The 26,963-nt window shown below is 39.3% G+C and overlaps 1 protein-coding gene across 3 annotated transcripts; it reads right to left on the bottom strand.

Moving 5' to 3' along the window:
- Positions 1-26,963, bottom strand: LOC149000485 (E3 ubiquitin-protein ligase JMJ24-like). Of its 3 annotated transcripts, none has more exons than XM_089139841.1 (14): positions 25,509-26,963; positions 25,314-25,420; positions 22,835-22,934; positions 22,599-22,740; positions 21,470-21,533; positions 20,517-21,291; positions 12,961-13,290; positions 9,125-9,410; positions 8,058-9,049; positions 7,815-7,887; positions 7,643-7,728; positions 3,988-4,107; positions 1,476-1,531; positions 1-429 (listed from the first exon to the last, which is right to left on the bottom strand). In XM_089139841.1, exons 1-14 carry the CDS (start codon positions 26,862-26,864, stop codon positions 423-425), a joined length of 4,494 nt encoding a protein of 1,497 aa, XP_088995967.1. In that variant the 5' UTR covers positions 26,865-26,963; the 3' UTR covers positions 1-422. The 3 variants fall into 3 exon arrangements, with proteins under 3 accessions (XP_088995967.1, XP_088995966.1, XP_088995965.1); XM_089139840.1 differs by having other exon boundaries at positions 8,058-9,046; positions 20,517-21,363; XM_089139839.1 differs by having other exon boundaries at positions 20,517-21,363.

Here is a 26,963-nt window from a genome sequence, read left to right on the forward strand (position 1 = left end):
ATTTTGAAATGCATTATCACTGTAAGTTTAGGTAATCACATTAATGCATTACAGTTATCCATTTTCCAGTATACAAAAGGTGAAGGAAAAGCCCTCACATCTGCTGTCAATACAGCTGAGAAAAAATCACAAAACTCTGGAAACTGGACATTCTACTAAAGGAAAATTAAATACCCCAAAAGGAGAGTTAATTTTGTGTCTGACCTTTACATGAGTTTGGTGTCTATATACAGACAACAGTTCAAAAAATGTGAACCCCATCACTTGGTAATCATTTAAGATCACCGGAGCCGGAACATCTTCAACTACCATAAATTTCAGCAGCAGACTCCAATTCCAAAATTGTGGAAGTTCCAATTTGTTTTTGGTGAGGCAATAGATTTCTTAGCTTCTACTGGCAGATCTTCGTCCGTGACAACCAGCTAACTCCTGAATGTACAAAGAATAGCACATGATTTAGACCACATCAAACCCATTCATCAACAAATTTGTAACATGTATAGTTAGAAGCATCAGAAAAACCTGTTACGAGTTATATAATTTGAACATTACATTGTCACAAAAACAAACCTTCTACTTAGGACCTATATGAGTGAGAATAAAAATTACAAGACCATATTTTTGGTGAGGCCAGCCCACTTTTTGGGCTATGCGTTAACCAATGTCCTGCTCAGGTCCAGTAATCTTGGAACAAATGATGAGCAATAGTAACAGAAAGAAAAGCGCAAAAATGGGATCTTGAAGGGGGAACAGAGACCCTCTCAAGCAAAGGCCATTTCGGAAGGATAGTATTCGAACTTGCTGAGTCCAAAAGTAAATCTTCAAGCATAATACAACTTGAAAGAACTCTACTGCAGAGCTAGTGAAAACAGCTCCATGGATTTGCTAAACAAAAATTATAGGTTGCTTGCAAAATGACCATTCAGAAGAGCTGGTTTGCTCCACATTTTCATAAGTACATAGTGAACAAGAGATTCTGACCCTCGTAACTACATTATATCACTGATATAAATCTCAGGAACACCCTACAAGGTTGAAGTGCTTGCATCAAATGTTGAACACAGAATGGAACCTTCAAAGAATTATAGCTTCAGCAGCCTAATAATTGACCGCAAGAAAGAACAAAGTAAGCAAACAGGAGCAATGGAGGCCTCAACCACAACAATAAAGCTTCAGGGTTCTCCTTCACACATGGACGGGCTACTTTAGGGGATGGTTCTTCATCAACATCTCACAATTGCAATAGCCAATAATGCAACAATTGGGAAGCTTTACCATCCCCCGTAACAGTGATAAAGCTTCAAAGAACCAATTCGGTATCTTAAAATAAAGACTACAACGCTTTCTAGAGCTAACAGATATTATCCATAGATAAATTGCAATGAACAGCAGCACAAGAACACCTAAATAGAGCATCAGACAGCAGACATATGTAACTTTTTTTCGGAATAAAAAATAATAATTGTTCACCATACCAGCACTCCAAGTCCTTCACTACTTGGTTTACTGCATACAGAGTCATCTTCTTGACCTGTTCCATGAAGGAATATTGAAGGGTACAACCACAAATTGTCAGTATGCAGATTTCTCCAATATTATCTTAAAGCACACAATAATGCAGTTTGAAATGCAAAGGTGTTATGCAAGGAACACCACTTGTCAGGAAAAGGAAAAAGGGTCTCCAAAATGGTAATGAAATCCAATCACTTATGTTCACTTTTGACACGGGCAGAACATGGGATATTAAGGTTCCAACTTGCGTATTAGGGGGAAATGGGGAGAAATTTGACATGTCTGGCAAGTTTAGGAATGGTGGGGGATTCATATTTAGTTAATCACTTATCTCTTACATTTCTAAAGCCAATTGCATGCGATCAACCTTTGCTTTCAGATTTTAAGTGAGTGCTTGTTTCCAGTGACTGTGAAATGTGATTAGTTCTCTATCCCATTAAGGCCCCTCACTTCTGACAGAAATGGATACAAACATGCTCTGCCTACCAACATTCAAAAAATTCAGATTCAAGTAGAATCTCTACTCTTTTAAAAACCAATAAATGCCACTTAGCTTCCACAATGGTATCAGATATGAAGGGAAGAAAGAAAGAAAAAGAAAAAAAAAAAAAAAGAAGAAGAAGAAAGAACCCACAATTCACATGCCAAATTGTTTCAAAAAATAAGGGCGAAACTGGTGCAACTCAGTCCCCAGGACAATTTTCTTAAACAGCCTTAGCGCCAAACAGTTTTTTCTGAGAGGCAGTTCCAATGCCTTAACCTTAGGCTACAACTATGGTCCACCGACAATTGCACCAAGGCCCACCCCTAAATTGTTTCAAATAATATTGAACCAAAATACGCCATCAAAATTTTGGCATTTAGGTCATCAGAATTCGGAATCACAATCATCACTGTAATGAGATCATCATTCCTGTCAATGAAAACTGTATGAGCCTTTTATAGACTGGCCAACCCTCTTTGGAGTGTCGTAATTATTTGGCTCTCCCAAATGCATCTTGAATTTTGTTTGTGACTATTCATTCACCCCGACCCCTAAAAACCCTTTTTTACCTATCTATTGGCAATGATTTTTTCTTTCATTAAGACGCCGGCCGGGGGGGGGGGTTTGATACTGTCAAGGCTAAGTGCTTGTCATGGCACTATTTTTGCTCATGTCAAAACTGGGAGTAAGAAGCTTAGGAACAAAAGAGAAGAATCATGGTCCACCATTACCAACCCTACCCTGTGGAAACAAACACAAATATAAACATATACTAATGTCCTCTTGTCACTGCCTTGGATCTTCTCAAAGCAATCACCCCAGCACAAAGTCAAACCTTATTTCACTCCTTGAGGGGTTTGAGAAAACAACTTGTGAAGGAACACAAAAACATTATAGGGTAATGAACTTTTATTGCACTAAAGCTTACTTACGATGTTTGAATGCCCACTTGCTTGGAGCCTACGCGAAATGGGGTTATCTCTATCTACAGACCCAAACTTACAAGGCTACAACGAAACATTAGTATTACTACATGTCTTCCACTCAATGTGTTAGGATTCTTACACGTGTCCCCCAATCAATGGTGGAGTAATTTTGCCAACTTGGAGAAAACTAGAAGCCTCCTCCTTCTATAGACATAAAATCTTCTAGATGCCTTTCTAGAAATATATAGACTACTGACATAGGTGTGAAAAGTTCTAGAAATATAGATCATTCCTAGCCCAATGTTTAGGTCCATGGACTTGAAAACAAGGCTATGGGCTCACCTTGTGGGTTGTAGCATAGTGGTTAGTATAAATATTAGAGTACTTTGGGAACTGATTCTTTCTTTTCTTTTTTTTTTTGGGTTGGGGGGGGGGGGTTGGAATGGCATTTCATAGATTTATACGTTAGACTTTCAAACTCTTTTTTTCATTTTTTTTTTAATTTGGTGAGGTGGTTCTAGACTGATGTGAATTCTGGCCTTTGGTGTAGTCAATAAAGGCTTGCCACTTCTTTTCAAGTCATCTTTACCCCTTTATAATAAATTCCAGACATAAAGTAATAGGAAAAAAGTGTGGGTCATGTATGATACATAACAATTGTGCATTCCAAAAGAGGAGAAAGTGAAGTGCCACACCTCAGAAATGGATGCTTCCTATCATGCACACTCAGAGAAAAGCTACAGGGTGTTGGGGTACCTCATTATTTGTGTATATGCTAATGTAACAGGATTTTTAGTTAATGCACTGTAGGAGGGGATTGAACTATCCAGAGAAAAGCAAAATAATCAGATGAACTATCAACCATCTATCAAATGGACAAAATTAAGCCACAGTGGAAGAATGCATCATATATGCCATACAGCAACTACATCAATAACACACTTTCACTATTGATACTTCAATGAATTAACCAATAATTTACACAAGGAACCGCAACATTATACTAAATGGCATAAATTTCAAGGTATTATATGACAATAGTAAGAAGACGTGCGATGACAATACCTCCAGTTTGTCTTCCTTGGCCTTGTGATTATATGGAAGTGAACGAAACTCCTCAGTCAAGCGGTTGCACTCAAGAATATTTTCAGGTGATACAAAGTCAAGTGCGACCTTTATGCATGACTGCAAGTGACAAAAATAGCATAGGATGATGGCATGACTGCAAGTGACAAAAATAGCATACAATGATGGCATGATCCATTTTTTTTTTTTTTTTTTTTTGGGGGGGGGGGGGGAAGGAAAAAGGGTAAGATTTTTTAAATCTAACTTTTTAGGTTATAATCGCTATCTACCTTTGTCGATGGCCTTTCCATCAGAAAATGTTCACATTCAGTTGGAGCAACAATTACCTGAATCCACTACCTAAAATTTTGATCTCCAAGCTCACCATTATATTTGTGAATTTTATGCTGTTATTGTAATCACAGTACAAGTGTAGTATTATTTATCTTAACATTTTTGCCTCTACCTCTATATTGTATTCAGAAACCTCCATACTTCCCCATTTTCCAAGAAGTATGCTAGTTCTCTAAGTTTCTAACAAAATTTGGGCAGACTGAGCAAACTATTTATCTTGTAGTAAATATTAAAATCAAAATCGAGAGAGAAGTGTAAGAGTAATGTCTCCACTGATTTTTGCAAGGAATTGATCTGTCACACACACAACAGTTGGCACAATGCCAAGTTAAACAAGACTCCTTATGCAAGTGTTAGATTCCATGGACACTAGCAATATTTTGGGGATTTCTTGTAGGTTCAAGTGCCATGATTTGTAAGGCAAATGGTAACCTTGGACACCATAGTCCTCTTAGGTGACATCTTTACAAGTAGAAGCGTGTAAACTCTCGATAAACACTACTCCACACTAGGAGTGTGATTTCCCTTTTTTTACTATTCACTCTGATGCTCAGGACCCACTCAAACTGTGCCCCAGCATAGTTTTCAAATGGTTTGTTTCCTTTATTGATAACTGCATTCAGCTAACCTCGGTCATGCTATATATAAAGGCCTATTTCCCACTAAAGTTATGGCCTTCTTACTTCTTTCCAGTCCTCTCATCCAATGATTCATACCATTCAGTTCCTAGCTTCAGATTCTTCGTAGAGATAATGGTACTGAATTATTGGTTGCGACTTTCATCCATATATGGGGTAGTCACAGTATCTCAAATATTATGTGTTCACAGCGTGGAACAAAATGGTATTCCTAAATAGAAGAGTTGATATCTTCTTGAGGTGTACCCTAATTTTGAAGAAAGAGCTACATCCAAAACCCTACAAAGTACATAGGTAAACAATACTGATCTCAAAATGAAATATAATCTTTGCTCCCTCTATTGATGGGTTGATCGACATCGTGTAATGTGATGTCCTAGTGTTCACATCCACCTAGGGCAAACGTGGCTGTCTGATAAGGTCCACCATTGCAATTACAAGAAAACTAGCTCTACCAAACACAGTGGATTCAAAATGAAGATCCTACCCAGTAACCAAGCTTCAGTAGATTCGGACACCTTCACCTCCAACGTGCTTAGTCAACATATTGCCTATCAGTCCTTGTCCAAACTTGATAAACTTATGTTCTTCCCAAAGGAGGAGAACTGATGCAGTGCACTCAACTAGTTCAACAAGCAGCACCAGGTTCAGAAAATCTAACCCAAGTGAAACAGATCTAACCCAGATTTTGGTCTACAAAGTTGGGTAGTAATTATTCAGTTACCTTGAGCTCTTTCCTCTTACCATTTTATTTATTTTGACAGACTTGTATGAGATCTTCTAGTTGCTTTGACTTCAACTTTGGTTTTAGATTTGGGATCAGAGTATTTGTTTCTCCTCCTTGTATAATTGTAACTGAAGACAGATTTCAGCATTGTATCTCTCTCCATGTTTTCCCACACCTTTCTACTCTGGTAATGAATATATCACTCACACCAAAAGAAAAGGGGGCAGATTTTTAGATACTAAATACAAAGTTCTCCTTCCTCATATCAACAGCCATCATTTTCATTTGTTCTATTTTTTAAGTCCCCCACAGTACTTGTGGTGGAGACACCTATGAAACCACAGCTACCAAAGCACTTAATGGTGTAGCACAGAAACTAGTCCAACATAAGTGTACCAAATAAACTGAAGTTGGTCATTAATTTATCAAGGGAACACTTCAATCAGGATACTTTTGCATACCATTTCTGAAGATAGAACTGAATCTCGATTGAACCTGACTGAAATTGTCTCAGGTTCTACCCTAGCCAAAGTGAAACCAGGAGTTGAAAAGTTTCAACCTTAGGCTTCAATCCAAAGAGGCCGAAGGTCAAATTCTACAATTGCAACCTCAAAACAAGAACCAAAATGTCTGGGTTTCAGGCCTGACAGAAAATTGCCTCTAAACTAAGATTTAACCTTGATTATGAGAACTGGAGAACAAATGGAAAATATCCTCACTAAAGGACTTCCACTAGGCAAGATGGAAATGTTAAACCAATTTCAAATTTCATGGGCATCCCCAGAGTACCCTTGCAATTATTTTAACACTCCCCCTCAAATTGGGGCACAGATTTAACCCATGTACTCTCTATCAGATAGGAATTAATATTAACCTGGTGTACTTGGTCTTTTATTTTGAAAGAATTGTAGAACAGGGATCAGAGCAATTGTAGTATACCCTGACATCTCTTCTTTCCCCATCTCATCTTCTTCCGCTTCTTCTACCCTGCTATGATTCACATATTTAACATCTTAGCTTTGTTCCGTAGGAAAGAACTAAACTATAAGGACCTTAGAAGTTAAGCAAGGGACTATGGTGTCAGATCAGATTGACATGAACAATGGATCTTTATTCTTATTATCTTCCAATCCTCAAGAGAATCTCATAGTCATAGGTGATCTGGAAGATGTTGACTACTCAAGTGAGTCGGAATCCGGAACTATATCTCCTAAGCCTTGAGTGAAACCTGTAGAAGTGAGTGTACTCTATCCTCATATCTACAGTTTCTGGCATATCAGTGTCAGATCATGTATAAACAAATAAAAAGAGAAATATGGCTGAAATATTTATATTATGGTAGTGTGGATCTGAAGCCTTTACTGGTAGGGTCACTTGATGCCATGTGGAAGATGGATGACTTGCATCCAGATCTATAAATATGGGGCCCCCTGACCGTCCAATAATTCCACATTTTTAACTAAAGGACTTAACTGCCAATTTCTTTGTAGTCTTATGCTTCCCTTACCTCATTCCATGTTGCCATTCAAGGTGACTAGTCCCCTAGGACATCAAAGGCAGCTTGTGAGCTAAGGGTGGCCTAGACCAGTTTCAATAAATATGCTTCCAAAAGCATTCCCTTGAATATCCTTGTTTTGCACTTCTAGGCCAATAGCGCTCTCATACATATGATTTCAACAAAGAAAGAAAAGCTGGAAAATGTTGGACTCTTTTCCCAACATAGGAAGGATAGGATTGCTGCACCCTAATACTATTTTGCTGCTCTTTGAGGACAGCTAACCTGACCTAGTAAAGTCTTGATTAAAATAACCACAGAATACAATAATAACAACTCAAATCTTATCTCAACCAAAATTTAACCAGAGAATATATGAAGATTTTTCATTAATAGATTAGCAAATAAGATATTCTTAGAAACCTATTTCAAATTACAGACCTTTAGATTTCTAACTTGATGAGGACAGCCTACTGGAACAAATACTGCCTCTCCAAGTTTTTGCACAAAAGTCCATGGTTCAATTCCTATTCCAAAAAAAAAGGGATATGTAAGTACAAATAATCCAGCAAACTGCATATTGGCTGAGCAAGCTTCTCAGATATATACAAACCAGATTCCTCTTTGAGCTTCCTTTTATGCTCCATAGTTAGGTAGAAAGTCTGATCATGAATGGGATGAGAAACCTATATCAAAAATATTAGAAGTTAGATACTTGACATGCATAAACTGTTATGCAACTCAATTATGATGAGCTACTGATAAATTTGATGATCAGATATCCTGCATCAGAGGTTATCACCAATGATTAAAATGAGATTCACGTGCATAACATTCCAAACTGATCTGTCATTACCTGTCCTATAGGATTACAATGGGTGTGTCTGAATTCCCTACTGTGGTCCCTAAGATAAGTCTCTAACTTAGGTACATCTTGCCTCCGGAAGATGTCCCAAAGGGCACCACCCTCAGCTGGTTCAGGCCCGTGCACCTTGACCCCAGTAGCTGCATGAGGTATAGTCTTTTCATTGCAGGTTTCCATCTTGTCATCATCTTTAATTTTAGCATCATCTTTGAAACTAGAAGATTCAGTTTCATCTTTTGGTATACCAATTAAAGGTGCTTCATCAGTCCAAGTCATGTTTTCAGAAAGAGAGACATCACAGTCTTCTTGGGCCCTGCTCCAATTATATTCTTCGGTATTTCCAGTACCCCCTTTATCTTGACATACATGCATAGAAATCTCAGTTTCCAACTTCGATGTCTTATCATGAGATTGTGATTTGCTCCCCTTTCGTTTTCTACCACGGACACCTTTAGACTTCTCCATAACCCTTTTGGTCTGCTTTGACACATTACCATCCTCCACTTCCTTTTCCAAGGGCAAAACAGACACCACACTTTTTCCAGTTTGTAAGCTGTGCCCGTCTGTGGGATTAACAGTCAAACAAGATGAACAAGAAACTTCACTTATATGTAACAGGTTGCCATTGACATCAACTTTTCCTTTAGTCTTTGCAGCAATTGAAGAAGTATTTACTTCCATCTGTTCATCAAAACCATTTAGTTCTTCATCTTTTTCACATTTGGTTTTCATAATGCTACATTTTCCTCTTTTTTGAACTCCAAGATTCACCAAGCCATTTTCGGGTATTACATTAAGCCCACCTACATACTTTTCCTGCAGATCTCCGTTGCAACTGAACAGTTCATCAGTTCCATGGACTACATCAGTCTTTTCCCCAACTTGTTGATTAATTGAGTCAGAAACTTCATCATCAATTCCAGCTTGATTAGTGTATGCTTCTGTACTAGTGATGCTACCATTTCCATTTTCCTGTTTTCCTGCTGAAACATTCAAGTTATTTGTGTTATGTATGACATCAAAAAAATTAAGACAACAATTTTGCACACCAGAGGTACCTTCACAGTGCCTATTATTCCCAGGCATGGGGCAGTAGGAACAATTTTCCGTTGTCAAAACCTTAGATGGGATTGAACCCTCTGTGGTCAAAATTTCAGCTTTTTCTGGATCAGCTTTTTCCAGGACAGGTGACTGAAGCTTCTCTTTAACTTTTTGATATTCAGTTGGAACTCCACCAAATATTTCTATTTGGTCTTGTTCCCTGTGCTTCTTTTTCAACTTTTCTATCTGTACAAGCTGCTTACTTTTCGGTACTACATCAGTAGTATGTGTCAAAACATTTACCTGAGGAGAAAAAGAACAGTTGGCAACAAAAGGGATCTTCCACAACTTCAATAACATTCTTATGCTCACCCAAGAATTTATTCCATAAGAAAAGAGAAGAAACTTGGAGGAAAAAACGCAATTATTTAATATAATAACTAAATTGATCGACTACTGAAGCCCTGATTGGTTACATGAGAAATAATGCAATGTAAAATGAACTCTTCAATGGAAAATATAATGAACAGAGTAAATATAAATGACCATGCATAACCAGATATACAATGAAATCAGCATTCAGCACATTTTAAAATTCAATCTCAATGTGTCAAGCTCTAACTATAACTATCTTTGACCTGAAATGCAATTATTTTCCTTCACCTCCTGGTGATATCTTAATTGAGATTCTTATTTTTAATTTTCTACAAAAACAAAACTGAATTTTTATAGTCATACTTCTCTATACTCTAGGCCTCACATGATTCTTGAACAATTTCATGTCAACTTTAGTTCCATTAAACTCCCAGAAAATTTTATTAGAAATTATCTTTTTCAATTCACTTCATGCTTAAACCAAAGAAGGCTTACAAAATTAGACTTCAGGAATTTAAAAAAAAGGGGGAGAATATTAGCTATGCTGAATTTCTTCAAATACCTGACTATTCCAGAAAACTATCTGAAACTCTCCTCAATAAACATAGAACCTTTGAACACCTTTCCAACCCATGTGTATTAAGTTTTATGCAGCATATGGGGAACTTCTTTTTAGACATTTTTTTAACAAAATTTGGGTAGTACTGACAACCCAAAAGATAAACACAACTTTTTAGAAAGAAAAGATTGAAATTGTCTTCAAAAAATAAAAACCAGAAAGTCTTTCTCTTACTTCTCTATACGTATTTTTTTTGGGTAAGTGCATCCTAATATTATACAACAACAGGCCTTATCCCAACTAAATGGGTTCAGCCACATGGATCCTTGCCTTCCTATTTGAGGCCATACTAGATACAAGGCATAAGCCATGCATATCCTTTCTCACCACTTCTCCCACAGTTATCTTAGGTCTACACCAAGCTCTTCTAGTTCCTTCAATTTGGCTTAAATCACTTCCCCTTACAGAAGCATTTGAAAGCCTCCATTGAATATGGTCGTACCATCTCAATCACTTTCTTGTAGCTTATCATTTATCGGAGCTACTAAGCTACCATCAAAGGAGCTCTAGTATGATCTTACCTTATCCTTCCTAGTTTTGCCACAAATCCATTTTAGCATCCGCATTTCTGCTACACTAAGCTTATCCATTTGATGGTTCTTAACAGCCTAGTCCTAGCATTATATTATATATACATACATATAGAAATAGTCGCAAATGTTTGACTACATCCTTCATGGAACTCAAAGCACTATTTTTACAGGTGTGACCATTTTTACCATGCCAATTACAGGCAAGGTTTATACGAGAACTTCTTTGCCATCGTATGAGAGAGAGAAAGGTTCCAATGCAAGGCAAGGAACTTCAAGCAGAAATGTTACCTGAGTGGCAAATGGAGTGATGAAAATTTGAAAGTTGAAATTCTGAGCATTGGTGTTCAATGAGCCAAAGGGCAAACATGATGCCAAAGGCTTATGCACAAGCAAATTCCAAGGGGCAGTTTTCCTCATGCAGTCTTACCCCCAACAATTTTTTGTTGGGAGTCTGTTTCGATGGCTTGACCTGGGGTGATGTGAACAGGGTTCACCTCCCTTGGTCAAAACCCTAAGATGGGCCCAAAACCCACACATAGGGGGAAGCCTTCCTAGGCTAGTCAAACCATAGAGGGGCAATTCTGTCCTTATTCTCCCCCCCCCCTCCAGACAAATTAATCTCTAATGTCAGCATTTGAGTCTCTAGTTTTTTAATTACAGCATATGTCAACTAGAGTTTTTAGTTGAGTAGAATTCAGCTTGTGACTATTAGAATTTTTAGTTAATTAGGAATTTAGTTTCAACATGTGTCAATTAGATTCCTTATTTAACAGCTGTGATTGAATGTAATGAGGTCCTAATCTACAAAAGGAGCCCCACTTAGGTTTAGAGTCCTTTAGTAGGCTATAAATAAGCCTACTCTTTCTTTGTAAAATAAGTCTTATTATTTGCATAAGAATATTGAGTTTGAGGACGGTGGTTCTTGTTTGAGAGCAGAGAACCACGGTGGATTTTAAGTAAAGCTTTCCTCTTCAATGATCAACAACTTTGTCTAGCATTCTTATTCAGAAATTTCAGCAAGTGCTCAAGACAAATCCAAGTTAGTACAGCAACCCCTTCCGGCTTCCTCCTCTCCCCTACCATTGCAAGGTTCCACACCCCTCCTTCCATGGTCACCAACCCCAGCCCCTTTCCCCATCCCTGCACAACCCGATACCCCCTCCTTCTTGCTGCCATACTCTGGCAGCATCATTCCCCAAGCCCTATAACATCCCAGCCACTTCCCCCACCCTGCAAACACCTCCTCTCGCTCTCCTTGTATGTTTGGTATTCATTTTAAATTCTGTTTTTGTTTAAAAGAAAAGAAAAACCCCCAAAGTCCATAATAAACTTTTTCTCTATTATGGTTTCTACAAGCCACTTAAAATCCAAATGCAAATTGAGGCTGTAATAGTAAACATACATTCTTTTTATGAAAACACTATTATTTATCATTTTTTTCACCCCCAAACCCTAATGAACTGTTCACAATTTCCATTATCATTTTTATCAGTTTTTTATTTTAGCATACTAGATTTATTTTTCATTTCATAATTTATTCTGGACAAAAGTAATCAAACCATTTTTCATTTTTGACGAAAAATGAATTCTTGAATTCATTTCTTTTAAATAGGCAAAATAGAAAACAAGAATTGATACCAAAAAGCAGTGATAAATATAATGATAAGTAAAAGAATGTAATTTTTTATTCAAAAATCAGTTGTAAGTTGAAACCACCTTGTATACACGCAGATGTTCTCACTCTTTATTACATTCACCAAACAATTACTGTTAAACAGGAACTTTTAAGAGAAAATTGATTTATGAAGACCAAAAAATGGACAGAACCTCCCTTTGTCTAAGACAAAAGCTGTACAGAACATAGTCTTAATAAATATTTCAATTTCATGGTTCAGTTATTGAATTCAAGTAAAATTTATGTCATACTATCCTAGAAAGGGTTATACACATAGGAAGCCAAAAAGCAAATTTTTCCTAAGGGCCTGGTTCTCCTACAATGACATTAAAAAAAGAATTTCACTAACAAGCACCAAGATGTGCTGGTGGAAGGTCACATGGGACAAAAAGTTTATGAAAACAGGAACTACACCCCCAAGGTCCCCTACTGATATCTGAAACTTAAGAACCACAAAAGCTAGCTAACTGAGTAGGGTGCACAGCACTAAGAATAAAATATTATTGGAGTACCAAAGGGTGCACACACTACAGTGGAGGTGCATGGACAAGCACAGAAGTATATGGCAGTGGATAAAGGAGCAAGGGCTATGTAACAAATTAAAAAAGACACATAAATAAGGCGTCAGAAACAAAGACAAACCAACCGTACCGCATCAGACATGTCACAATGAAGTTTGGTCACTGAATCTCCACGGCCTAGCTCTTCGGGAAACCCATAAGCAATATATGTCTTTGGCCCAAGATCTGGCTTCAAAGATTTCTCCGGCAGTTTTGCAGCAAGGTTAAGAATGCCTTCATTAGGATGTGTGTATTCTTGGAATGGCAAGGCACCAACAAATTCAGCACAATGCCGTGGTAACCGCATCTCAAATAGCTCAGAGGGAGGCCAGTCTTTCAGTTTCAAAATCTCAGGCCACAAGTTCGCATGACTTCGACCCTCTGAGTATCCCACAAAAAATCGGTGAATGTTGATCTCAGCCTGAATATTTTCATAAGGATTAATGAACAATGAGATGACAAAAAAGGCTTTGACTTCTAAATTCATAATTGTCAACATTCCATATACTAAATGCATGAACATGTGAACCCATGAGTCAAGTGCCTCCAAATTTATCCAAATACATATATTTTATTCAAGCATAATCTTAAAATTGCTGACTGTAACAAACTTTAAATAGTTTTCATCAATATTAGCTTCTTCATACACATACTTTCAGGCAAATAAAAACTGCAAGAAAATATGTAACCTATCATTTAAGAAAAATTAGATCTTTCTAGAACTAGTGTTTTTATTGGGCAAGTCTAGAACTAATTTGGACAATGGTTAGTATACGGAATAGTATTTGAACTATGGAGAATCATCCAAAAGTTCATTAGATGGCTCTAGTTCAATCACGGATCTTACTGTCTTGTCTTATCTGCCATCCATTGACCCATATCCTCCAATTTTAAGGACACATAAGAAAGTTGTAAAACCATTGCAAGGATACAAGGAAACCACTAAAGGGAATCAGAAGAAGGAAAAGCAACTGACTAGTCAACTGGGAGACAGTCTGCCTACAGAGCTAATGTCATAGGCATACAGATAATCTCTTAAAGCCAACTAGCTTCAAAGGACTTAAGGATCTAACAGGATAACAATCTCCATGCCAAGTGAAAATTGGCCAAAGTATGGCTTGGACAATGTCAACAAAATTAAGAAAGTAGACGGCGGAAATTGCTGTTGACCAGTAGTGTTACACTCAGATGTCATAGGAAGGTAGAAAGCAATCATTGTTATGATGCCAGCTCATGAACAACCACATGAGGTGTGTAGTTAGACGATCTGGTCGAGATATACACAAACCAGGGCATTTTCGTGATTATGTGATGTAGGCAATTGTAAGTCGGTTAGAAAGCAGCCGTAACAGATGGCAGTAGTGCTAGACGGTTAGTTTGTTAGCATTTCATTTTAATGGGTGGATCACTATATAAGGCTACACATGTAAGGCAATATTATGCAGAAAATCAATCTCTCATCTATCTTATACTTCTCTTCTTTGCCTCGGCATTCTTTGTTCTTATCTTCTGCCCCGTCTTCTTCTTCTTCAACCCCGATCTAGAACCATAACAGTGGTCCGACCTGCCGGATATGGCGGAAGGAACGAGAATGCGTCAAATGGATGAATTCATGAAGCAACTTGCGACAACGACAATAGAGCACAAAGAAACCTTGGCAGTTCTACAGACGACAGTTACCGAATTGGTAACCAAAATTACATCTATGGATGGGAGAATGGAACAGATCGCTCGCCAATCGACAATACCAATACCGGTAGAGCAAACTCCAACATCCGGTCAATCACGACGCAGTGGTTCACTTATACCAGCTTCCTTGCAAGCGAAATCAGTGAAACTGGATTTTCCACGGTTCAGTGGAAGTGATCCAATGGGATGGATCTATCAGGCCGAACAGTTTTTTGACTATCACTCAATTACTATGGAATCTCGTTTGCAGGTATCATCATTCTATATGGACGGAGCTGCCTTGCGTTGGTTTCAATGGATGTATAAGGGAAAACTCTTTCCACCTTGGCATGAGTTTACCATGGCGTTGCAAAATCGATTTGGACCAAGCGTATTTGAGGATCATCGAGGAATGCTCGCTAAGTTAACACAAGTGACGACCGTAGACGACTATCAGTCCCAATTTGAGGATCTGTCGAACAGAGTCACCGGATTGCCGGCAAAATTCCTAATAAGTTGTTTTATCTACGGGTTGCACCAGGATATTCGGAACGAAGTACTTGCCCTACGGCCAACGACGATGTCAGACGCCATTGGATTGGCTTGCTTGTTGGAATCCAAAATCGCAGATAGTAAAAGAGGGTTCCTCCGTTCATCAATGCCTACCGTTTGTCCTCCGTTACTTCCAACACCACCTCAGTTCTCGGCAGCGAGAACCGTAGGAAACTCGAAGGACAATTCAATCCCCATCAAACGATTGACTCCCACTGAAATGCAACAAAGGCGTGAAAAAGGCCTCTGTTACAATTGCGATGAACGCTATCTTCCTGGCCATCGTTGCAAAACACGCCATCTCCTATTACTTGAATATGACGAAGATGACGACGCTGAAACCGACAATACAACGGAAGAGACTGCTCTAGCTCTGACCACTGAGCTATCATACCATTCTATGACAGGGCGACCTTCACCAACAATGTTCCGACTCACTGGATATGCACAAGGCCAACCCCTACAAATCCTCATCGACAGCGGAAGCACTCATAATTTTCTTCAATCACATGTAGCTAAACGTCTGGGATGCACGATTGAGGCAGCACCACACATGGAGGTCGTTGTCGGAAACGGTGAGAAGCTTCACTGCGCAGGAATGGTTCGAGATCTGCCTATCCGAATTCAAGGGTATGATGGTAAACTCACAGCTTATCTTTTATCCATGTATGGTTCTGACCTAATCCTAGGGGTGCAATGGCTAGCTCAGTTGGGTCCAACCTTGTTTGATTATAATCATCTTACTTTGGAGTTTCAATCCCAAAGCCAACGTGTCCGGTTTCAAGGAGAGCCCAAGAAGGGGCCCAAACAACTTTTTTATCATGGGCTTAAGAAAACCTTACCAGCCCAGCACTGTGTTGAACTATTTAAACTAGAGTTAGCAGTACCCAATGAATCGGGAGATGACAGGGAATCATTGGAGCCCCAAATGCGTGAATTATTGGATGAGTTTACCAGCATATTTGTAGAGCCCAAATCATTACCTCCACAGCGGGCCCATGACCACCCCATCCATCTACAATCAGGAACATCACCAGTCAATGTTCGCCCCTATCGGCATCCACACTTCCAAAAAGATGAGATCGAACGGCAGGTATCCAACATGTTAGCAACAGGGGTAATCCGACCCAACATCAGCCCTTATTCATCTCCGGTATTGTTAGTCAAGAAGCGAGATGGAACATGGCGGTTTTGCGTCGATTATAGAGCCCTCAATGCTGTCACAATTCGGGATCGGTTTCCGATACCCACCATTGATGAATTATTTGATGAGTTACATGGATCCTGATTCTTCTCCAAATTGGATTTACGCTCAGGATACCATCAGATACAAGTGCGGGCTGAAGATATTCCCAAAACTGCATTTCGGACACACGATGGGCACTTTGAATTCTTGGTGATGCCCTTCGGTCTCACAAATGCTCCATCCACGTTCCAGGCCATGATGAATCACATCTTCAAGCCCTTTCTGCGTAAGTTCATTTTAATATTTTTTGATGATCTGCTGATTTATAGTGTTTCATGGACAGATCACTTGGCCCATGTACGAGAAGTCTTGATGCTTTTGCAAGCCCATCAGTTATTTGCTAAATGGACAAAATGTTCGTTTGGTCAACCTTCTATGGAATATCTGGGCCATGTTGTGTCAGCCCAAGGGCTCGAGGTAGACCACACCAAAATTGAAGCTATTCAGCATTGGCCCATACCACGTTGTTTAAAAGAAGTTCGATCCTTTCTGGGGTTAGCTGGGTATTATCGAAAGTTTATACAAGGTTATGCAACAGTGGCCCATCCCCTCACCGAATTAACCAAAAAAGGAGCTTATAGATGGGGACTTGAAGCTGAATCCGCCTTCAATCGACTCAAGCATCTCCTTTCTAGCGCTCCTGTTTTAGCCCTTCCTGATTTCTCCAAAGCATTTACTGTGGAAACGGATGCATCAGGGATCGGCGTTGGCGCTGTCCTCTCCCAAGAGGGTCACCCTCTGGCTTTCTTTCAGAAGAAACTTTCACCGATGATGCAAGCTGCATCTACATATGTTCGGGAGATGCAAGCCATCCTTCTCGCTGTCAGTAAGTGGCGTCAATATCTGTTGGGTAGTAAGTTTATTATTTAGACGGATCAAAAGAGTTTAAAAGAGCTCACATCTCAAACTATCCAAACCCCAGAGCAACAACAATGGCTCTCCAAGTTGATCGGGTATTCTTTTGAAATTCTATATCGGCCGGGAAAGGAGAACAACGTTGCTGATGCGTTGTCGCGCGTTCCTGCCTTACTCACTCTGGTAACTAGCGCTGAATCCCCAACCTTCCTTGACCTACTGCGCACTACGCTTGCTGCCGATTCTGCACTGCAACGACTCTGCCAAGGTCTTCGACAACAACCACAGAATTCCCTAGTTATACGTTGCATAATGGACTTCTTTATTTCCAGCAGCGTTTGCTCATCCCTAACGATCCAAGCTTGCAGCGGCGATTGCTGGTTGAATATCACTCAACACCCACTGGGGGCCATGCCGGACATCTCCGTACCTATAAACGCTTAAATGTTGAAGTCTATTGGAAAGGGATGTATCGCCAGGTAAAGGAATTCGTTTCTCAATGTTCGGTTTGCCAACAATCCAAGACACTGCACCTCTCACCAGCAGGGCTTTTACAACCCTTACCCATCCCTGAGTTGATTTGGGACGATTTATCTATGGATTTCATCACCGGACTCCCTCTCTCCAATGGGAAATCTGCTATTTTGGTGGTTGTTGACCGCCTCTCCAAATATGCCCACTTCTCTGCTCTTCCCCCACATTATACAAGCCGTAGAGTGGCCACCATCTTCATGAACGATGTCGTCCGTTTACATGGAATGCCTAAATCGATCGTTAGCGACCGCAACCCGCTATTTCTCAGTCATTTTTGGCAAGACCTGTTTCGGCTTCAAGGTTCTTCTCTGGCTATGAGTTCTGCCTACCACCCTCAGAGTGATGGACAAACTGAGATTGTGAATCGTTGCTTGGAACAATATCTCCGGTGCTTTGTGAGCGATGAACCTAAGCGTTGGGTACGCTATCTATCTTGGGCAGAATACTCATACAATACTTCCTTCCACACCACCATCTAGATGACTCCATTTTTTGCTGTCTATGGACGTCACCCACCTCCTCTGTTACGCTATGTCGCCAGCTCCACTTCCAACGCCGCTGTTGACGAGGAACTACGTTCCCGCGACCACATCTTGCGCCTCCTCAAACAACACATCCTGCAAGCCCAGCAACGTATGAAGACACAAGCTGATCGTCACCGTCGAGAGAAGGAATACTCTGTTGGCGATTGGGTTTATGTTCGCTTGTAGCCTTACAAACAATCCACTGTCGCTCTGAGAGTAAACCAGAAGCTTGCCAAACGCTTCTATGGCCCCTTCAAAATTCTTTGCCGGATTGGGTCGGTAGCCTATGAATTACAGTTACCCACCGGCTCCCTGGTTCACCCGGTGTTCCATGTCTCCACCCTTCTCCCCTGTTTTGGAGACTCTGTTACTGTTGCTCCACTGCCTGCGGCTCCAACTCCAATTCTTGAGCCTACTGCCGTACTTCAGCAACGTACTATCCTCCGTCACGATGTCCCTATTCTTCAGGCTTTAGTTCAATGGCGCAATCTGCCTCTTGAAGATGCTACCTGGGAAGACGTCACTTCCTTATCTCAGCAGTTTCCCTCTCTTAAGCTCGAGGACGAGCTTAGTCTTCCTCCACATGGCAATATTATGATGCCAGCTCATGAACAACCACATGAGGTGTTAGTTAGACGATCTGGTCGAGATATACACAAACCAGGGCATTTTCGTGATTATGTGATGTAGGCAATTGTAAGTCGGTTAGAAAGCAGCCGTAACAGATGGCAGTAGTGCTAGATGGTTAGTTTGTTAGCATTTCATTTTAATGGGTGGATCACTATATAAGGCTACACATGTAAGGCAATATTATGCAGAAAATCAATCTCTCATCTATCTTATACTTCTCTTCTTTGCCTCGGCATTCTTTGTTCTTATCTTCTGCCCCGTCTTCTTCTTCTTCAACCCCGATCTAGAACCATAACAATCATCCTGTCCCCAGAATGGACAGGGTTGAGGTTTTCAGCAAGTCTGTGATATTAAGAAGCACCACTAGCATAGTAGTCAACGTGTCAATGCATCACCAGGCTCCTTAGGCATCAGCAGATTATAGAGGCTTAAGTGGCTACCACCTTATTATAGGGCCTAGGGGTGCCTTGCACTGGTTTAATTGGTATTTGGTAGTGAGCATAGTTATGGTTATCTATGTCGAATATCATTTAAGCATTTACTTAGGGTAGTAATCATAAATAAGCATTTACCTGGTGGTTTCAAAGTTCAAACCCTTCCATTTTGTAATCAACCACGATTGACATTTTGATATGCTATTCGTTAAACTGAGGCACTCCTTTAACCATAGTCGTGTCCTGATCTGAGTTACAGGACTAGTTTTGGGGAAGTTACTAATTCTGGGAATCCAGCTTCTGTTTTAAGGAAGTACCTGGAAAGCCTCATCCAACCATAGGATTCATTCAAACTTTTGGACAGTAATATCCCTGTTCTGCTGTTCAAGACCTACCAGGAACCAGTCTTTGGTTTAATCCACTAGTCACTAGCCCTGTTATTTTAATGAGGATTGGTTACCAGCTGAAAGGGTAAATCTTATTCAACTGCTGTCTGCCTTAGGCAGGAGTTGAAGGAGTAGGCTAACACCCAGGAGTCAAAAGTACACCATGAGGTTCACTTCTCAAGCTGCTAGGGACCTAGGTAAAGATAATGATCAATTTATTTTTCCAATTTGAGATACCTGGAAGTGCCAGCCAATACACCAGAAATACATGCTTAAGCTAACTAATAGATAGTAACCATAAAAACTTCCCAAGTATCAAAGCACACAGAACCTCACAAGTTTATGGGCCATGGATAATGTATACCACAAGTAAACCGCAACGTGAACATACTATCTTTATATAGTTTTCTTCAATCCCATTCAACCATATCAGAGATGCAAGGGCGGCCCCATGTTCAAGTGATCAAGCCCCTAACTCCTAAGTTTTATAGCAACTGACTGGACCTGTTTTTCTAATAAAGGATCTTCTTTCTAGGCCATTACTCGTGTCTCCAAATGTAATTTGAAAAAGGAAATAGAATTAAGTCTGCTGCAGTCAACTGAATAAAGTTGAACCATCAGAGATCTGCACTTCAGGGTGATTTATGGCATGTTGAAAACACGCTAAAAAATATCTACAGTATATTGAATGAACAAAAATATTGCCCAGAAAATCATTGGTTATATAATAAATTTCCTAGAAACCTAAATTATCAAAACAGCATATGCTTGAAACCATATCCACATCACCAACAAAAAAATTAAGTAATTTAACTAACCTCACACCAATCCAAACAATCAATTGCCGTAACTGAAAGATGGGTGGAACGTTTTACACTCGTTATCTCACGAACTGCACGCCACATAACCATAGGTTCCCAGCTCAACCCAGATGCAAGTTGAAGCACATTGCGGACAATGACAGGTTCCCCCTTGCTCCAATGTTGCTGGAAGTGCTGTAGAGCCCCCTTTTGGACTTCTTCAGCCCTGGGACAGTATAAATAGTTGTCACTGGAATCTTCTCGAGAAGCAGATTTTCGTGAATTTTTGTTACCAGAGTCAAACACACCAGCTGAGTTGAAGCATGAGCACCACTGTTCAGAATTTCCAGGCACATCATCAACTTCGTTTTTCTCTGCTATTCTTTGTGCCATTTCTTCTAGTTCAGATGCCCAATTATCCTCAAAAATACGCTTCAGCTCCAGAAGGCCACAGCCACAACCTCCCATTTCCTTTGGGGGGCAAGGAATACTACCATTTTCATTGGCTTTCCATACTGATATTGGTTGGATATCACCTTCATCTTCCATTGACATTGGTTTATCATTATCTTCATGTTCCACTGATGCTGTTTTGACATGATCTTTGAGACAAACTACGGTTGGTTGTGTATGATCTCCATGATCTCTCTTTAAGGACTTATTTGACTTTGAAGACTGCCTTTGTCTTGAATCAAGGTCACCATGCAAGTACGCAGTTCCCCTGTCAGAAAAATCATCTTTTACTTCTTCCCGACCACACTGCAGACAGCCATCACGTATCTCCCGACAACAACTAAGGCAGAGGTCATACGAACAGTTAGGACAGCTTCGATGGAAATCAACAATTGAAGTTTTGCAGTTGTCACTGCCAAGATAAAAAAATAAAAAATAAAAAGCAATGGTGTTAAACCTCCAACAAAAGAAAAAAAAAACAACCTAACTGAAGAAAGAACACGTGAGAAAGATCATACCAGTACATACGTTCATCCACAGCACAGACCGCCTTTGGTATTTCTACATCTGGCAGGGTTACACCTGCCAGAAGCTCACATTCAGTTAGCATGGAAATTCATATAAAAAATAAAAAAATAAAAACAAAAAGAAAGCAACAGAATTAATGTTTTCTATCAACTAAAAGCAATACAGTTGAATTATACCTCCTACTCCTACCACATGACAAGAAGTCCCATCAGATTTTATTTGTCTTCCATGAACATCATACACTGATAACTGATGGGTAAACACAATCAGTAGCTTCATGAGCTTATTTCTGTCTGTACATCTGACACGTATCTAATTTTCAGACCCACATTCGTTTGAACTTTCCATCTTAGGCAAAATGTCTATGAATATATACTAAAAACTACCAAGGTCAATCAAACATATGAAAACAGATAGCCGACAGAAAAATGTAACTTCACACAGCAATCAGCACCAAGGACTGAGACTACAAAATAAATCCAGTACTCGATTCCAGCCAGCAGCTTTAAGTATTTAACCACAAGAATAAGCCTACAATAGTTAGCTACCTCTCCCTCTCACAAATCATAATCCCCTCACACAGTCACACCCATTACAGTTAGCCAGATATGGTCGAACCAAAATCATGAATCAAATTAAAGATCTAAATTCCTCCTTAATTCTTGAATATCTATTCCTTTGAACAAACAATAGTAGGCTACCTCTTCAATTAAGTTTATACAATATAGTTACACCTTGGTGCAAAATCACAAAATGCCCAAGTTGAAAATTTGTGAAGATGTCCTTCGGCATAATTATTTCTAAGCACTTTTAAGTGTTCAGATATCAGTGCACTACATTAGACTTGTAAGATTTACCTCTCATGTGCTAGAGACCATATATATTAGAGAGAGAGAGAGAGGGAGAAATCTGAATTCAGTTATTACAGACAAGCTTTAGTTAAGAAATGACAATAAATGATAATGAAGACCGGTTACCATAACTAAAGGACAAAGTCTACAGCTTATGCAAGGAATGCAGCAACTTCAAAGTTGTAACCACAAAAAACAAATCCATCCCAACACCCGCCAAAGTAAAAGGGAAGGAAATACATAGTGCCATAAGTATACAAACTTATACCTTGAATTTTCGCATCAAACTCCTTTTCCTTTTGTTGTTCATCAGCAAATTGTTTCATAAATGGAAGAAGTAAATGCAACAGATACTTAGAGTGCTGGACTTTTTCAGCTTCACTTATCAAAACGTTCGACTTCCTCTTCTCCTGCAAATTGGTTATCGCTTGTAACTCATAGATAGGAAAAAGAAAAAAAAAGCCAGAACACATGAGCTAGGAATGAAATAATCACCAACCCAACCTTAAGTCCTTCATTTTTACGTAAACATGCTTTGCAATTACAGTTTCCACAACAAAAGGGGCAACACTTTTCAATTGAATCTTCAGTAGAATGAGGGTACCTACAGTAGAAGTTCATAAGAAAGTTTTAGTTAAAAAGAAAATTACTGATAACGAGACAACCGTGACAGAAGACTATCATGAGCACTGCAGCATAAATAATTAATTTCATTCCTTTCAAGTTAAATCTTTAAACAATTTCACTATTAGCCACAGTGATTAGGATATAAAGAACGTTAGGCTCTAATACCATTTTATGCAACCTGATAATCAAGATTGCTGATATCAGATGCGAGCAGACCCAAAAAATCTAACCTGAGAAAAAGGAAGCAACTGTATCCTGATCTTCTTTAAAGGAAGAACAGAAATAAGATGTGGAAAAAGAATAAAGAAGATAAGAAATCAGATTTGTGCTACCAATCTTCCGTGCATGCCTCAACTACACCAATAGACTTTTTAAGAAAATCTTCTTTTGATCCAGGTGTACTGACTCCTATAAGGACTTCTAGTTCATCTAACACACATAAAGGAACTGTGTATAACTATCTAGTATCCCAATAAAATACAATAACCTAACTAATAATTCCACATACTAACAATATCCCCACATTATGAGCTCTCAATTAAGAGGATTGCAATGAGACCCAGTGGGCCTTCCAAGCTTGTACATGCATAAAGCCCCCTCCCCTTACAGTTCCAGAATTGATAAAGTAAAACCAAACAATTTTGAGCCTAAAAAATCTGATATGCTTTCTCATTCCCATAAGCTGAGTGTTTCCTTTCATGGATGGAAATTTGCCATACTTCCCCACCATCAGAAAGAAATAGATATACAAATTGTTGGCAAGGATTGCCTTGCCATCACACAAAATAAAGACACACCTAATAAACTAGCACTCCCCTCCATAGCATTACCAGTCAATTCAACAACTGAATCTAAGTCTCAATTAGAGTCACCGAGTAAAAGAATTCCAACAACAAAGAAGCTCGCACTAAGGGTGGAAACAAGTAGGCTTTGGTGTAGGTTATCACTAATGTCCTTAACTTCTCTTGTATCCTGAATGTCCAACAATCCTTTGTCAACCTCAAGGTGGTTTTTCAAAGCCAGCAAGAACACAAAAACTTAAAAAGGTCCAATCTGAATCCGCATCATTCTTGACGACCACAAGAGTTATACACTCCATATTTCCATATCAGCGAGAAAAGACTGGCCGCAGGTCACTAACACACAATGGCATCCACAGATAAGATTTTTGTGCTTTACAATTACTGTATCCCCCATATATATCTATTACCATCCAATATTGATTCTGAATTTAATTTTCCATCTATCTCAGAATTTCTTCAGATCTGTCTACCACGTCCTCCCAATTCAGAGCAAACATGAAATTCTAAGAGTTCCTTCACAATTTTATAAGTAGTTCTGACTGTGTCAGTTTAGTGACTATCATGAACAACCATAAATTCAAGCATTGGAAGCAAATTCCAACGCTAATTGCGGAACAGGATAGTTAAGCCACATTATTAAAAACGGAAAAAATAAAGCAAGGGGGTATGTGATATAGCTTTCCACAGGTCATAGCATCCTATTATCATATCTCGTCATTGACAAATGTGATAAATAGATATACAATAATACACATTGCATAATAAACATACCATATAGCAACTTAGCAACGAAGCCAGTCAGCAGCAGAAATAACGAAAATGATTTATTCCCACAAGAACCTTACCAACAACAAAAGATTAATTCCCACTAAAATATACTAACAATTATAAGGAAAAGTTAATGGTGGCTTCAGTGTTTCTAAACATATCGATTCAGGCATAAAAAATATGCATCCCCAAGAAATGGGATTTCGAAATTGGGGCATCAACGAAGAACATCAAAACCTGGGGATGAGTAAAATAAACCTAAAAGATAAAAGAAAGAGGAAGTACAATCCATCTCACCATGCAAAAGATCTCCGACAACATTGTAACCAAATTATTAACAATAGCAAGGAGATTCATATTGTTGGGATTACAGAGTTTTAAGACATCCAGAAACATCATAACCACATTACCAGTAATGGCAGTGTAAAGGTAAGGAGAAGTATGCTGCTGGGATTACATAGTATATAACGTCCCATGTTCCTGTGAATAAAAAATTAGTAACAAACTACATATGCATCCACTACTATAGCAGTAATATATAAACACACATATAATGCAGCAATGCAAGTGATGATGCCAGTCAGCAGTAAACGGATAAGAAGGCTAACAAATATACAACCAATCATGGGGATAGTTAATGGCAATCCATTATTATTGAGAAAAAGAATCAATTGAGGAACAACTATAAGATTAATTCAAGTCTCAAAAATAGAAACATGAAATTATAAAACCATAAAAGGAAAAAAAAAGTAAAGATGAAAAGATAGAAAGCTAGAGGAATCAACCATCTCTTGATGCACGGCACACAATATCGCTTTGCTCTACACTTCTCACATATAACCACTTTTTCCTTGTCACTCCTTTGGCACTGATGGCACATAGAGTCCCTACCCTGCTTTCAAAAAAAATACAGAATTGGAAGCCAGTTCACTGATAAATAAATTAAATTCAAAACTATTACCAAGTGACGATCTACTTACATAAATATTCCTCTTTATAAGGTTTACATCTTGTTCCATTTTCTTTTCATCTGATTCTGTAATACTTTTGTCTGGGTTCAGCGCCACCTTCTTCCTAGTGCGCAATGTCAGTACCCTCTCTGACTCTATCTGGTTTCTCACTGCATTTTTCTCATCGGCCCTTCCCAATCCATATATTTCTGCATCATTCTTAACCTTGGCAACAGAATTTGACTCACCTGTACCAGGAATATCCTTTTTGCTCTCCCACTCCTGCCCCTCCAGAACTTCTTCCTTCTCATCTGCCATATCCATTTTTCCCCTGTGGGTCCAAAGTTTCTTCTCAGGCTCAGTTTCAACCTTAACACCAACAAAAGTCTTATCAGAATCTTCACTCTTTTTCATCCTCTTCCTCTTCTTCTCTTGAGCAGTAAAACTTTCTTTTGTCTTTCTCTTCGTCGACGAAGCACCAGACTTTAGTTGACTCTCCTTCTCAGTCTCCAGCCTTTTCTTTCCCCGATCCTTCTTCCTTTTCTGTTTCTTTTTCGGAGATTTGGAAGCCCTAGCCCTATACTTTAGCAAATTACTAATGTAATGCTCTTGACAGAGGCTCTTATCATGAATCCTCCAGTTCACGCACCGCCATTCCTTCCCATCACTCCGTTTGCAACGAAGCTCTTCTGGAGGCGGCATATCCAAACAAACCTCCAACTTCCCCTCAGTTACATCCCTAGCTCTCAACTTCTCCGCTTTCATTTCGCGATTAGAGTTACAATGTTTTTCGCAGAAGCTCTGCCGATCTAATTTCAACTTCCTACAACGCCCCTGACCATTTATAAAACTACAACGCTTCTCGTCAGATTCAATCTCTTTATCACCAGCACTTGCTTCAACTACCTGATTGTTCACTACTTGAAGTACATTTGACTTCAAAGCCTCCTCGTTCTCTTCCTCTCCTTCAGATTCCTCAGATAACTCTCTATAAACCTTGGAAGCCATATGAAGACTTCCACCGCCACGAAGTCTAACCCTTGAACGAAGCGTTCCACTGCGACCACATACAAAGTAGTTAGCGCAGTTTCTTTTGCCATTTGCGTCCTGTTCTTCGGCTACCTGAGGTAAGTTTTTAGAAACCCTAAAAGACTTAGGAGGTCTTCCTCTACCACGACCTCTACCTCTAGAACTCTTCCCAATCCTTCCTCTGCTACTACTTTCAGATTTCAGATTCTCATCGCAGTTCATTTTGCCTTCGAGTCTGGGCTCAGGGCACTTCTGCGATGAAGCGGTTATGTAAACACAAAGCTTGTTGTCTTCATTTGGAGAAGCAAGTGAGCTTCCACCATTACAAGCATCGTCGCCGCCTCCATTGGCTGACATGGCCAGATACGGCGATGAAATCGGTCGGAAAAAAAAAGGCTCTTACCTTTCTCTCACCGGTGGAAGTAGCAGGTTTTGAAAAAAGGAAAAAGACCACTT

This window comes from Hakea prostrata, chromosome 11 (assembly GCF_041222555.1).
Source record: "Hakea prostrata isolate BN-2017 chromosome 11, UWA_Hpros_2, whole genome shotgun sequence".
Lineage (NCBI taxonomy): Eukaryota > Viridiplantae > Streptophyta > Magnoliopsida > Proteales > Proteaceae > Hakea > Hakea prostrata.